The sequence below is a fragment of the Triticum aestivum genome, chromosome 3B (assembly GCF_018294505.1).
Source record: "Triticum aestivum cultivar Chinese Spring chromosome 3B, IWGSC CS RefSeq v2.1, whole genome shotgun sequence".
Taxonomy (NCBI): domain Eukaryota; kingdom Viridiplantae; phylum Streptophyta; class Magnoliopsida; order Poales; family Poaceae; genus Triticum; species Triticum aestivum.
Genome location: NC_057801.1, coordinates 218,996,703 through 219,010,434, shown reverse-complemented (window position 1 = coordinate 219,010,434; position 13,732 = coordinate 218,996,703). Strand labels below are relative to the sequence as shown.

Genomic DNA, 13,732 nt, shown 5'->3' with positions numbered 1-13,732 from the left:
CATTCCGATACAATCCCACTCTCTCGCTCCTGCTCTCTTTTACTGCATTAGGACAACAACGACATATCTGTTACTTGCTGCGGTAGTTGAACCCCTTTATCCTCTGCATGACCTGTCATTGCCACAGTAAATAGATGAAACCCACTAGCATGAGTAGGAGTTGTTTGAGCCCTGATGTGCCTACTCATTCATGCTTGTTTGTCATGCCTGCTATTGCTTAGAGTTGAGTCAGGTCTGATTCATCGGGAATGAATCAGAGGCGTGTGAACATGTCCTACCGTTGAGAGCTAAGTGTGTGAACACGATTTGGTAAAGGTAGCGGTGAGAGGCCATGTAGGAGTACATGGTGGGTTGTCTCATTGCAGCCGTCCTCAGGAACTGAGTTCTGTGTTTGTGATCCATGAACATCTACTACCACACATTGGGATCCTTAATTGACCCTCTCGGCTTCTTAATCACCCTTGTTCTCTGTCCAGGAGTTGCAACTAGTTTCTGGTGTTTGTAGGTAGTGTTAGTAGTCTACCAAGTGGCACCTGGTACAGGTGGGCTTGGGACAGACTAGGCACAGTGGCACGGTGTACCAAGCGTAGATCCACCCGTTGAGGTGGGCTTGGGAACCCTGCTCACATCGTTTGGGGCCGTGAGCGACACCCCGGCCGGATCTCCTTGCGGATGGAACCCGAATAGGCGATAAACCTGGACGAGAGACTTGAGTGTTTAGTTAGGCCGTGGCCGACTCCCTCGCCCGGCTTCCGCTTGAAGGTTGCCGAGGTACATGACGTGTACAGGGCGATAAGTGGCGAGAGCGTGTGTGAAGAAGTACACCCCTACAGGGTTATCATTATCTATTCGAATAGCCGGATTCCTCGGATATGGAAACTTGGACCCCTTGTACAGTTCATAGACAAGTGAAAGTGGATACTCTAAAATGCGCAAGATAAGCGTGAGTGCTATGGATGGCGTTCTCGTAGGGAGATGGGAGCGGATCCATAGTGGTGTATTGATATGGTGAATATGTGGACTCGTGTGCGCCACCTCAAAAGAGTTACTTGTAGTCGTAGTTCAGGATAGCCACCGAGTCAGAGCTGGCTTGCTGCAGTTAAACTCCACCACCCCCTTTGTTGATAATGATGCATATGTAGTTAGTTCTGATGTAAGTCTTGCTGGGTACATTTGTACTCACGTTTGCCTATTTTATGTTTTTGCAGAGAGACTTCAGTCTCGCTAGTAGTTCCGCTTGGACTTCGACGTTTAGCTTGTTACCTCAGCTACGATCTTGTGCCCTCGGCAGGATCTGGTAGATAGTCAGGCTTCTAAGCCTTTTCATTTGTAGATGTCTGTACTCAGACATGATAAGCTTCCGCTTGTGTTTGATTTGTATGCTCTGAATGTTGGGTCATGAGACCCATGTTTGTAATATCTCGCTCCTCGGAGCCTATTGAATAAATACTTGAGTCGTAGAGTCATGTTGTGATGCCATGTTGTATTTGCACATATCGAGCATATTGTGTGTATGTTATTGAAATGCTTGGCATGTGTGGGATCTGACTATCTAGTTGTTTATCTTTAGTAGCCTCTCTTACCGGGAACTGTCTCCTAGTGATTCCACTGAGCCATGGTAGGTTGCTACTGCTCCGGAACACTTAGGCTGGCCGACATGTGTCCTTCTTCGTTCCTGTGTCTGTCCCTTCGGGGAAATGTCACGCGTTGAGTACCGGAGTCCTGTTAGCCCGCTACAGCCCGGTTTACCGGAGTCCTGCTAGCCCAGTGCTACAGCCCGGAACTTACTCGCTGATGACCGACACGTTCGATGCTGGGTCATGGATGCCTGTCCCTGTAAGTCTGTGCCACTTTGGGTTTACGACTAGCCATGTCAGCCCGGGCTCCTTACCATATGGATGCTAGCGACACTATCATATACGTGTGCCAAAAGGCGCAAACGGTCCCGGGCAAAGGTAAGGCGACACCCGTGGGAATACCGTGCGTGAGGCCGCAAAGTGATATGAGGTGTTACATGCTAGGTTGATGTGGCATTGAGTCGGGGTCCTGACAGCTTTGGTATCAGAGCTTGACTGCCTGTAGGATTACCAAGCCAAACTGGTCGAAGTTGAGTCTAGAAATGCTTTAGTTATATGTGGGGGAATTGATTGTGGGATGGAACGTAAGGCTCTTTTTACTCCTTATACCTCTTGGCCTTCTTATCTGAGTCATCCTCTTCTCTTCTACGGGGATTAAGAACTAGGCCTTCTCATCTATCTATCAGGATGACGTGTTACTAATCCATAGACTTATAGGATTGTTGGTTTCAAGCCTCAGTTCAGTTTCTACTACTTCCGTATGATAACTGTTGATCTTGAAACCTTGATATGATGTTGTTGAGTGGTTATGCCACCATTTTGCATGATGTCTCAAATCTTTTGAGCATTTACAGCCGTTATGCTATCCGAGTCATCCCAGGTTTCTAAACTATCTGATGCATTTGCAAATTCCTCCTTCCTGTTCACGGTGTCCTTTTGGTCAGAATAAGCACACTAATCGGTGAGTTGAGGTACCCTGTTGCCTCGACATATATGTTGGAGCTATTATTATGACCCTAGGTGTTTTAGGGAGTCACCTAGTAATCTAGCCATGTTTTGTGTTCCCGGTGTGATGATTCTGGCCATCATTCTCGAAAGCATCCCGTGATGCCACTTAGTAGTAGGTATTCTACTCCTGGGTTTTGAGCCAAAATTCACCCTACTCACCTCATGTTGATAGTGTTGCTAGTTCCTTTAGGATATTAGTAACTTTGCAATAGTCCTCGAGGTCTGTGGTATTTCCTTCTTCCAATACCATGAACCATCCTTGGCAGGAGTTCCTCCGAATCAAAAGATCACAATAAGAGTGCTCTTGACGAGTTCTCCATTCTATATTGTGAGTCTGCCAGTCCTACCTTTCTGCATGGGTTATCTGGAAGAAACCTGTTGAACTCGTTCGACATTCTAATCCATGCATCCACAACTCAGAAAATGTTATGTTCCTTTGAGTTGTCCCTCTTTAGTTGTTTTTTGGCCCTCGTCTATCAATTGATAGTCAGGAGTAGTTATGCTTTCATGTTCCTCGATGCCACTACTCTTGTGGCCCGTCAAGCCATTCCATTCGGGAATGACTAGGAGAAACAAACTCCAGTACCTCATCCATATCTAGGATTGGGTCAAAGCAGTTGTATTCCGCGGATCAAATGCCAAACTAGCTTTTGCTCTGCTGTACCTTGGAGTGTTACCATCTTTATGTCAAGAATGTCATGAGAATTGCACCACCTCTTATGAATTCTTGACGGTGTAATACTTCTTGCCATCATTGTTCATTCCTCGGTTCCCGTGTTATTGTAACCGGAATGCCGATAAGTGAATCATGATGTGTGAAAACAATACTCCTAGCAACCGTGTTGCTTGGTAGTTAATGGACATTAATATCATTCTTAGCGTGTTGATTATTGAATCATCACCCTAAGGTTAATCGTGCTACCTAGCCCTTATTTCCGGTGCACTTTTCGATCTATGAGTTAGGATAGTGCCAATCCTTACTTATTTGATCATATCGTCTTGCCTGAAAAGCAAGATTGTTCTCGAGCTTGTCCCTATAAGTTTGTGCCACTTTGGGTTTACGACTAGCCATGTCAGCCCGGGCTCCTTACCATATGGATGCTAGCGACACTATCATATACGTGTGCCAAAAGGCGCAAACGGTCCCGGGCAAAGGTAAGGCGACACCCGTGGGAATACCGTGCGTGAGGCCGCAAAGTGATATGAGGTGTTACATGCTAGGTTGATGTGGCATTGAGTCGGGGTCCTAACAAAACGAATAAAAAAGAACAAATTCCATGTGCATTTGCTTCGCCCTGGAGTTGCCCTAACGCCTCTAATTTAACAGCGAGGCACTTTCGAGCGGTAAACACTACTGTTTCTGAGTAAAACAAGGGACAAAACGGGCGGAAAAGGCAGTGGGGCAACCGCTGCTTCTACCACCACCTTCCAGTGGTGGGGCCATAGCCAGGCACTCACCTCACCATCATTTGAGTTTCTTCGGAGATACACAAAACAAAAGAAAAACACAAGAGCAAAGCAAGCATGCGAAATGCTCCACACATACCACTTACCAACCTTCTCTCCGGTCCTCCCTTCTTTCCTCGCCACCTCTCCAAAATCTCAAGGAATAAAGCCACTCTTAGTCTTAAGCTTTGCCGGGATTCATCCGTGGGCAGGGTCAGTCCCCTGCTTCTTCCTCGGTCGGGTGATGTAGCTGCTGCTACCGCTACTGTGTCCGATCCGTCTCCTACTGTTTCGCTCTCGCCTTGTGGTTTAATTTGCCGAAGAGGCAGGCGGAGGAGGAAATCTGGAGATCTCTCAGGCGGGCTCTCATCTTGTTCCTCTGCTTGCCCGCTGCCACAATGCGCCTCTGTTTAGTGCGGCTTTTTGCGTTTCTTATTTTGGATCTCGGGCTGCTCTTGGATGCTCTTCTCGCCCTTTCGGGTTTCCTGGCCGAATGCTTTTCCTGGTTGGTTAAATTTTCGGAAGAACGAAAAAGTTGTTACAATTGTTTCGGAGAATCTTGATAAACTATCATCATTCTTTGTAAAATAGAAATCGAGCTAGAAAAGAACTGAAAAACAAAGCAACCTCCTTTCCTCCATAGCGACAAGATGTGAATGTTTCTCCAACCTTGCCTAGCTGCTTGATTACCACTACTCCACTAGTACTCTACTGGGTGCTACTACTAGTTTGGTGTAGGTTGCTTCACGTGTTAAACGCCCGCACGCCATGATCCAGCTACACTTTCTCCACTGCTGAAAGCATTGAGGCCCCCGGTCAGGCCGCCGACGCATATTTGGTTGTCTCCGCCGGCGGGGGTTTTCAGCCCTATCCCCCTCACTTCCCTGGGCGTCAAATCCACACCTCCCGACGTCGGGAGCACGTCCTCCGCCTCCCTCCGGCGCGAGCACGTCCTCTCCTTCCTGCAACCTCCCTCGTGAGCAGCGGCGGGCTCAGCCTCATCACGGTCGCCTCTTCTTCTCTCTCGCACCAGCAGCGACGCCTCGGGTGGTGATCTCCGTCCTGCGACCTCCACCTCCCTCCGGATCTGCTCCTCTTCCAGCATTTCCCGAGCAGATCCGGTGGCTTCTCTCCAAGTAATTGGTTCCATCCCTCCATATTACAATGTATTCAGATCTATTGCTTGTTGAATTTTCTAGAAAGTCAATTGATTCGTTGGTTTATTCATGCCCAGGATTATTGAGCGATTTTATTTGTAAATTAGTGTTGGGTTGAATGAGTGGACTATAGTTGTAACAACAGTTTGCAAGTTAAGGCACCAGCAACAATTCACTAGTTCATTCTTTGCAATTTTTTTTTTGCGGGGACATTCTTTGCAAATTAAATTTGCCAGTGAATTACATTCCCCATTTGTTTGATGTTGATGTCTTCCGCGTGCTTTAGCTGAAACATTGATCACCGAGGATGAAGTGAGCATGCCCCTCTTCTGCTCAGTTTACAAATAATGTCTCATGAAGGTTGTACCAATCACTATTATTTGATTAAGTTGAGCAATTGTAGGTTGCTTCTTGATTACAATTCATGACACAGACGCATAGGTAGTTATTGTTCGATGCCTGCTAAGAATATGAGCTTCATATCTGTTCACATTTCTGATATAGATTTTCCTATTTTTGTAAGCGCGGTGCCGCGGTCACTTGATTTATTTGTAGCGAAGCATAGTATCAATTTATAAACTCGTTTCATGTAAAAGAGGAAATGCGCTAACTCTTGTTAAATGCCATTATAAAAAATGAGGATGACTTTTCTGTAATTTGTGGAAAAGGGTATCTAGTACCTTTTCAGAAGTATCTGGTCAACTTTGGCCAATTAATAGGTCATAATTCAGCTCAGTGATCCATTGACAATCAGTGTTCATTCCTCAGACTATCTCACTGGGATTATGGATTATGGTTATCCAATTCTACAAAAAAACCCGGTGAAGTTCTCATGTCAGTTGTTCACTTGTTCTGGTGGTGATAGAATTATGACAGGTTGGTATTTGCTTTGTGAAGCTCCTTTGTCAGTGTGAATCACATATACACACATGAGGGTTTAGCCATTTGCATGTTAATCGCTTGTGAAAAACTCATAGGGTGTGAGAGTTCTTCATTGCTTGTTCTGTACTTACAGCTTCTTATCATCTGCTAGGAGTTTTGGTTTTCTTGTACTGGTCAGCCTTGCATGATGAAAATAGCATTTGATATATTTTTCTTCTGCTAGTAAACTTGCTTTGAAAAATCACAATCTGATAGCTTATCTTGGTAAAAAAAATTGGTACGATTTGGGACAAGTTGAATCTGTACATGTACAGTTCATGTTGCAATAATGAAATTCCACTCTGATGATCAGAAGTAATGAAGAATTTCTCGTTTAAATTCATATGAGAATCTATATACCAAATGCATCCCAACAGAATCATTTGTTTGTAAATCACAACGACGCTTGAAGAAACCATTTTCTTTTGTAATATTACTTTAGTTGTATTGCTCCAGTTTATCCCAAATAGCATTAACTTGTTGCTTGAGTACATGACTAACTAGAATGGTGAGCCTTTTCACTAGTCTTACCATCATCTCTTTATGCAAACCTATTTATGCTTGAAAACAATGTTCCAAAAATGTTATAGTATGAAACAGTTTACCAAATTGTTGTATTCCGAAACTGCCGTTGACTTCCTAATTGTTTCTTGTAATTTGGGAAACGTCGAGCTGCGGTTCCCAACCAATGTGCAGTGGAGAAAAGCCAGGAGTGACCATTGCCTTTCAGCTTGCCTCTTCAGAAGTCTCACCACCCCGGACATGATGATGTTATATTTTAGTTTTTTTGTTCCAAGACATAGATCCAGGACAACCCCGCAGTTCTTGCATTTGCATCAGAATTTCTGATAGACAAAATTGATTCATTCCAATTTGTGTTCACCTTGCAGTTCTAAAATTCAGAACTTGTTGAGCAGTGATGCTCTTATTTATAATGGTTGCTCTTGTTCTGGTACATATACCTGGCTGCAATATTACTAGTGGCACATGAAAATGGTCCAGAAAACAACTTGATTGCAGTGATAGATCGTTACTAGCTGCAATATTTGCAAAATTATTGTTTTCATACTGAATCCGGACTTGTTTGTGTGCCTGGAGCAAACCCCCTGTTGCCTATTGCCAAACAACCAAAGGGAAAGGGGGAGATCATCCCCACGGGAGAAGGGGGCCCCTTGTGCCTGTGAAATTCTCCACAGGGGTTTGCTACCCTGGGTTTTCCTCCCCTTGCAACCAAACAAAGCCTGAGGGAAATTAAATGCGCTAGCTGTCGATCCCTCTATGTGTATGTGTCGGTGCTGCGATCGGTCGCCATCGCAGGAATTTATTCCCCTTGTTCAGCCTCAGAGTAACACCTTGTCCTTGATTCCCTTCCAGCCCAAGATCATGTCTTAATTACCGCAATTTGTTTCGGGAATCCGTCATTCTTTATGGGCTTGTACCGTGGACGTAGATGCTCACAGTTGCGTTTAATTAGCTGCAATGTCTGATCTGTGGAGCTGTGCAACATGGGTACCTAACAGTTTTGCTTGTATGTAGGATCAGGACACCGGTAGTCCACTATGGAGGCGCCTTCGTCATCCCCTACTCTGCAAGATCATCTCTCCCAGCCAACTGGCCCCTTGCATCTCAAAGTATGGGAGGTTGTATGCATTGCCTTGGGAGTGTTCATGGCGGTCGTCTTCTTTTTGACTGTCTGGCTCACTATGCGGAGTAGGAAGAGGACCAGACGAGCATCTGCAAATATCCCAGTCACCCAAATCCCTGCCATTTCCAAGGAAATCAAGGAAGTGAGGGTGGAGCAAGTCCCTGCAACTGACTTTGGGGCGCATGACGGAGTCCTACTAACGATCCAAGACAAGCCTAGTGACCGGGAATCAGACAAGGTCATGGTCCATTTGGGTGTAAGCAGATCGAGACGTGGGGACGAGAGCCACTCAGGGTCATTCCGTTACATGGACAAGGATGCAGGCTTTCAATCAGCTGAAGAAGGAGGGTCGGGAACTTTTCGGCAAGCTTCAACTCATGGAATAACCGCTCCTTCACCTTTGGTTGGCTTGCCAGAGTTCTCCTACCTTGGCTGGGGTCATTGGTTTACTTTGAGGGATTTGGAACTTGCCACTAACCGTTTTTCCAAGGATAACATTATTGGTGAGGGTGGATATGGTGTAGTTTATCGTGGCGAGATCGTCAATGGCACTCCTGTTGCTGTCAAAAGGCTTCTCAATAACCTGTAAGAATTGCCTTATCACAATTATGCCTGCCTGTTTACACTGCCCATACATGTTCCTCCGTAACAGAACATCCTGCTTTATATTGAATTTATTTTTATCAAATGATGTTATTTGATCTTGTAGAGGGCAAGCTGAGAAGGAATTCAGAGTAGAAGTTGAGGCTATTGGTCATGTTCGCCACAAGAACTTAGTCCGTCTTCTTGGTTACTGTGTGGAGGGTACTCAGAGGTACTTGTACTGTCTTTCACTGTCATATTCCTGTTATATCTCTATTATCATTGGTTACATATCGCATTCACAAGAGAAAAACATATCCTTGGTACATGTATTACCAAGCAAATCATTTTGTTCTTGACCTTAAATGCTCCGCAGAACATAAAACTCGTTTAACTGCAATGATTGTATGGAATTCTGTTGCATCATTCCTTACTTCAAGTGACCTTTTCAGGATACTTGTCTATGAATATGTGAACAATGGAAACCTAGAGCAATGGCTTCATGGAGCTATGAGTCACCGGGGCTCCCTTACATGGGAGGCCCGCATAAAGATTCTTCTAGGGACAGCTAAAGCGTGAGTTCTCCCTGAGATGCCCTTTCTTGCTGCTAATGCCAGTGTCATTTATTCTTTATCTTGCCAATTGGATAATGCAATCATAAAGGTCCTGGAATTGCATCATATTTCTACCTGGATCTAATTCTACATTAAATAGTAATTGCTCTATAACATATTGTCATTCACGATGGAAGTGAGGCTTAAGCTAAACGAATTCCTAATACCATGTCTATCTTGTGTAACTATTTAATTCAATATTTTTCTCCTCCGAATTTACCATGTAAATACTTTCATTCAATTCATTGCAGGCTTGCTTACTTGCATGAGGCAATTGAACCAAAAGTCGTGCACCGTGATATCAAATCCAGCAATATTTTGATTGATGATGATTTTGACGCTAAAGTATCAGATTTTGGTTTAGCGAAGCTTCTTGGTGCCGGCAAGAGTCATGTAACTACTCGGGTTATGGGAACCTTTGGGTATGTTGGGCAACTAATGAGCTAGAGTACAGTTACACTATGTTAGTGATAGTTAATAATGTGCTGCATTTGCTCATTGCAGCTATGTGGCACCAGAATATGCAAACACTGGACTGTTGAATGAGAAAAGTGACATTTACAGCTTTGGAGTTGTTATTCTAGAGGCAATTACAGGGAGGGATCCTGTTGACTATGGTCGCCCGGCAAATGAGGTATTTGCGAGTTGTCAAAACTGTTTGTTAGATGCATTCTGCTTGTTTTTAATACCATCAAGTGGCAAGATATCATTAGGACGGTAACATTAGGATGCTTCTTATCTCAAGTTGAATCCTACTCAAAGTTTAATTTGTGTCTATTAGGATATGGAATGCTCAGAGCTGACTTTGAAAATATTATGTAAATGCAGTTCTGTGTCATTTTAACTTCCTATATTAACATTAGCCAACAGTAGAGTGGTTGCACTAGTATTGTTCTGGTCTTTTCAGTCACAATGCGTGCCCCCAGTGCCCATGACAACATTGTCGACTCTGCCGCTGCTTTTAAATTAAATAATTGGCAACAGGGCATTAGAGCCCCTAGCTTTGTTATTTGCATAGCTGGCATCTGAACTTGAGCACTGTCTAACTAAGGAAATGTGACATTCCAACCAGAGCTGTCCCTGAGTTGGAAAAGCTAGGCATTGATGGAGGTAATTACGCAAAACCTCCACATTTGGGGCTAGGGTAATTACACAATTGGGGGAAATCCCAAATAACCACCGGTTTTGAGGCCTGTGAGTAACATATAGCGGGCTGACACTGTGCTGAGGATGGGCCTCCTGTGCTTGCCATCAGGCTGCCACTGTGCACGCAGCTGTCGGACCGGTGGAAACTAGGGTGCCACGGTCCGGTGGCCTCTGGTTTGACTATCCCCTGGGACATGGTCGACTCCGATGAAAGAAGCCTCGGAAAAGATCGGCCCCGAGAAGGGTCTGGAAAACGTTGGTCTCAAAGGTTTTGACAGACACCTCTGCCGCTTCAAGAAGGTCCTCCTGGGAGCCAAAAACCCCGGGAATGGTCTTTGTGGTCCCCCTTGCCTCTCTTCTGCAACATGCAACGATGACTGCCAGGCGGTACGGCAGGAATCGTTTGAGGGATGGGCATGTACAGAGCTTTTTCCGCCTCCAGTCATCCACATTGGCCATGGGTGGCCCCCGCCTCCGCGCGTTGCTGCGGGGACAGTACCTTGATATTAATCGTGTTGTACAAAGGTGGAGGCAGAGAAACATCCGCGGGGCAATACGCTGCCCCGGGAAGTCATCATCACCCCACGTACCGGCGTGCCATGAACGGCCATACCGCGGTGGTACAAGCTAGGGCCGGCCTACTAGCTAAAATACTCGACCAATGGGAGCCGCCGCGAGGGCCCTCGAGAGACGGTATAAATAAGGGACGCCGGGAGCTTGAACAAGGGGAGGAGGAACCAGAAAACACATTGTAACGAGACATCATCCGAAATAAAGAGCAAATGCAGGAGTAAGATGTTACACCAATAAGGTGGCCCGAACCTGGGTACTTCTTGCGTGTTCTACTTTCTGTTCTTCCTATCTTCGACCGATCATGACCTAGGAAGCTAGACGTCTTCAGTCCCTGGCCGAACTCTCAAAGTGTTGTAGCTAGCAGCACAATGTCCGGCTCTTAGACTTCGACAGCAGCCACGCTGCCATGCCATCCTCAACAACGACGGGGCCACTACTGTGGCAATCTCCATCCTCGGTGTCGCCACGGCAGGACGGTAGCATAGCCGCACCCAGCCTGAGACCGTGCCGACCGTTGCGCGGCCGCGGCAGGATGGTGATGGCGGCCGTGTCTCATCGGGTCCCGGTTGGTTTGGGCACTAGTGCTGCGCAGCGCTCGGCGTCCACCTCACCATCTGGTTCACTGGTGCTGCAGACTTTGACGGCCGTGTTGTGTGAAGGACAACATCAGCGCCAATAGGCCAATTAAAAAAAAGCGCCAAGAGGCCGACCGCACGTAGTTACACGACTCCAGCATCCTTGTCGTGTCCGACGTGTCTGGAAGTGCGCTGTGTCAGAGCTTTGACTCCGGAGTGGTGGTTTTGGTTGTGTTTTGGAGAGAGAAGGGGTAGCCGAGGAGAGGAGAGGAGCTTGGATATCATTGGCTTGATAATACCGGCCCAAACTAGGCTAACTAATGAGAAAAGAAATTGGTATGGATATGATAGTTCCCTTTCCACTGTCATTTCTGTGTCCATTAATCGATAAAAATACAAGTTCCAACATTACTGAGTGCAAATAAGAATTGGATATTGTTGGAACATATGTATACGGATCAAATGTCTACTTAATCCCGTTAGATGTGACTATCCTACAATTTTGTTGGAGAATGTGTGAAACTTCCTCAAATGGAAAACTGGAGGCCATACTGATGTTTGCCTTGTAGTGGCAACCAAACACAAATCTTATTTACTCAAATCTACTCAGAATCCGGATATGATTACATATTTGTATCTGTATCTGATACAATTTGTATTCTAATCCTTTTGATTTGGATGTGGATCTTGCTTGGCAGATCGTTTGTGCTTTTCCTGTTTACAAATACTGGATAATATTCCCTCCATCCGCAAACAAGTGTACATGTAGCTTTGTCTAAGTCAAAATTTTAAAACTTTGACGAACTTTATAGGGAAAAGTAGCAGCATTTGTGGCACTAAATTAGTATCACTAGATTCGTTTTGAAATGTACTTTCATAATACACCAATTTGATGTTATATATGCCAGTACTCTTTTGTATAAAGTTGGTCAAAATTTGAAAACTTCGACTTGAGACAAAAGGTAGAAGTGCACTTATTCGCGGACGGAGGGAGTACATATTATCATTTACCAGTTTACACCCTTGTTAACTCGATAGTGTTTATCTATGCATAAATAGCATAACTTGGGTCATTCAGAGCCTTGACAGTACATCTTTATGCACCATGAGGTTGCGAATTTATCCTCAGCCTTTGTAAATTTCTAGGCATGTGCCAGGGCCTAGGGGCACACTTGCGTGCGCTGTGTGCACGTGTTGCAGTGTGCACGCTTGTGCGTCTACGTTGTGGTTTGAAGAGGGCATAACTTGATCACTTGTAGGATAAAATACTATTGACCACAAATTATAAAAATACATTGCTCATAAATATCTTTCATGTGATGCGTAGTGTCTTGCATTGTCTTTTCAGTGAAATCAGGGGGTCATTCCTTGCGATTTTCCAACTCAACACATGATTTTGTGCCGTTTGCAGGTAAATCTGGTTGACTGGTTAAAAATGATGGTTGCTAGCAGGCGTTCAGAGGAGGTGGTGGATCCCACCATAGAGACACGGCCTTCGACAAGGGTTCTGAAGCGTGCACTTCTAACAGCTTTGAGGTGCGTGGATCCGGATTCAGAAAAGAGACCGAAGATGGGTCAAGTTGTGCGGATGCTGGAGTCAGATGACCCAATTCCTCGTGTGGTACGTAATATTTTTTGAAAGATAAAAAAAGCAACTTCATCCTTGTTTATGTCATGCATGTATTCTTAGTTACTTTCAATTGTTTTTTTCGATACATTCCATGTGAATGTGTGGTGGGATGGAACCATTCATTCAATGAACTCACACTTGTTCTCATATATGTTGACCATTGGTTGATTATGATACTGAAAGCAGAAAAATGATGTGAGCAGGACAGAAGATCGAGGCATAACCGCGGGGGGAGCACCGAAATGGACTCCCAACGGGAGAACTCCGACACGGACAAGAGTGACAACCCAGATTCCAAACCAAGCAGGAGCAGAGCATCATCTTCCAAATGAGCACACAAGCATTCACATTTCTCCAACAAGCTAGTAACGATGGAAGCTTTGACTACAATGGCTGATGAAAAACGTGTATTTCGTGTTGTTTCTGGATGGCTGTAACATTTTTTATGTATGATTTATTTGTAGAGGCTATTGGTTTTCTAGTTTCTACTACCTAACAATTTATTTGTATCTACACCAGTTGTTGACGATGATGTGCTGCTGTAAGTTGTTAACAGTGCTGTGTACAGTTGTAGGCTCATGAGTACTGGCACAAGAGAGTATCCTGTGTGAATTTAATGGAAAGTTGTTGTCCGTCCACTTTTCAAATAGCCCTCCCAAATTGCTGGCATTTCATTTCATGAAAAGGCAAAGAGTGAGCAAGCAAGAAGCACATCGTCCATTGCTTTGCTCACTAGGAGAGGTCGAGAGGCCACCACACCTGCCTGCCTGCCCAACGCACAAAGAAAATGAGATCCCACCACACCGCACCAAACCTCACCGCACCAAACCTCACCTCGCCTCACCACACAATGTACAA

The 13,732-nt window shown here is 45.1% G+C and overlaps 1 protein-coding gene across 1 annotated transcript; it reads left to right on the top strand.

The window, feature by feature from the left end:
* The first annotated feature begins 4,741 nt into the window (after nucleotides 1-4,741).
* On the top strand, nucleotides 4,742-13,521 carry LOC123069447 (probable receptor-like protein kinase At5g18500). The gene is made up of 8 exons (XM_044492305.1): nucleotides 4,742-5,167; nucleotides 7,646-8,339; nucleotides 8,464-8,568; nucleotides 8,789-8,911; nucleotides 9,202-9,372; nucleotides 9,455-9,584; nucleotides 12,656-12,865; nucleotides 13,078-13,521. Exons 2-8 carry the CDS (start codon nucleotides 7,669-7,671, stop codon nucleotides 13,204-13,206), a joined length of 1,539 nt encoding a protein of 512 aa, XP_044348240.1. The 5' UTR covers nucleotides 4,742-5,167; nucleotides 7,646-7,668; the 3' UTR covers nucleotides 13,207-13,521.
* Nucleotides 13,522-13,732: the final 211 nt, after the last annotated feature.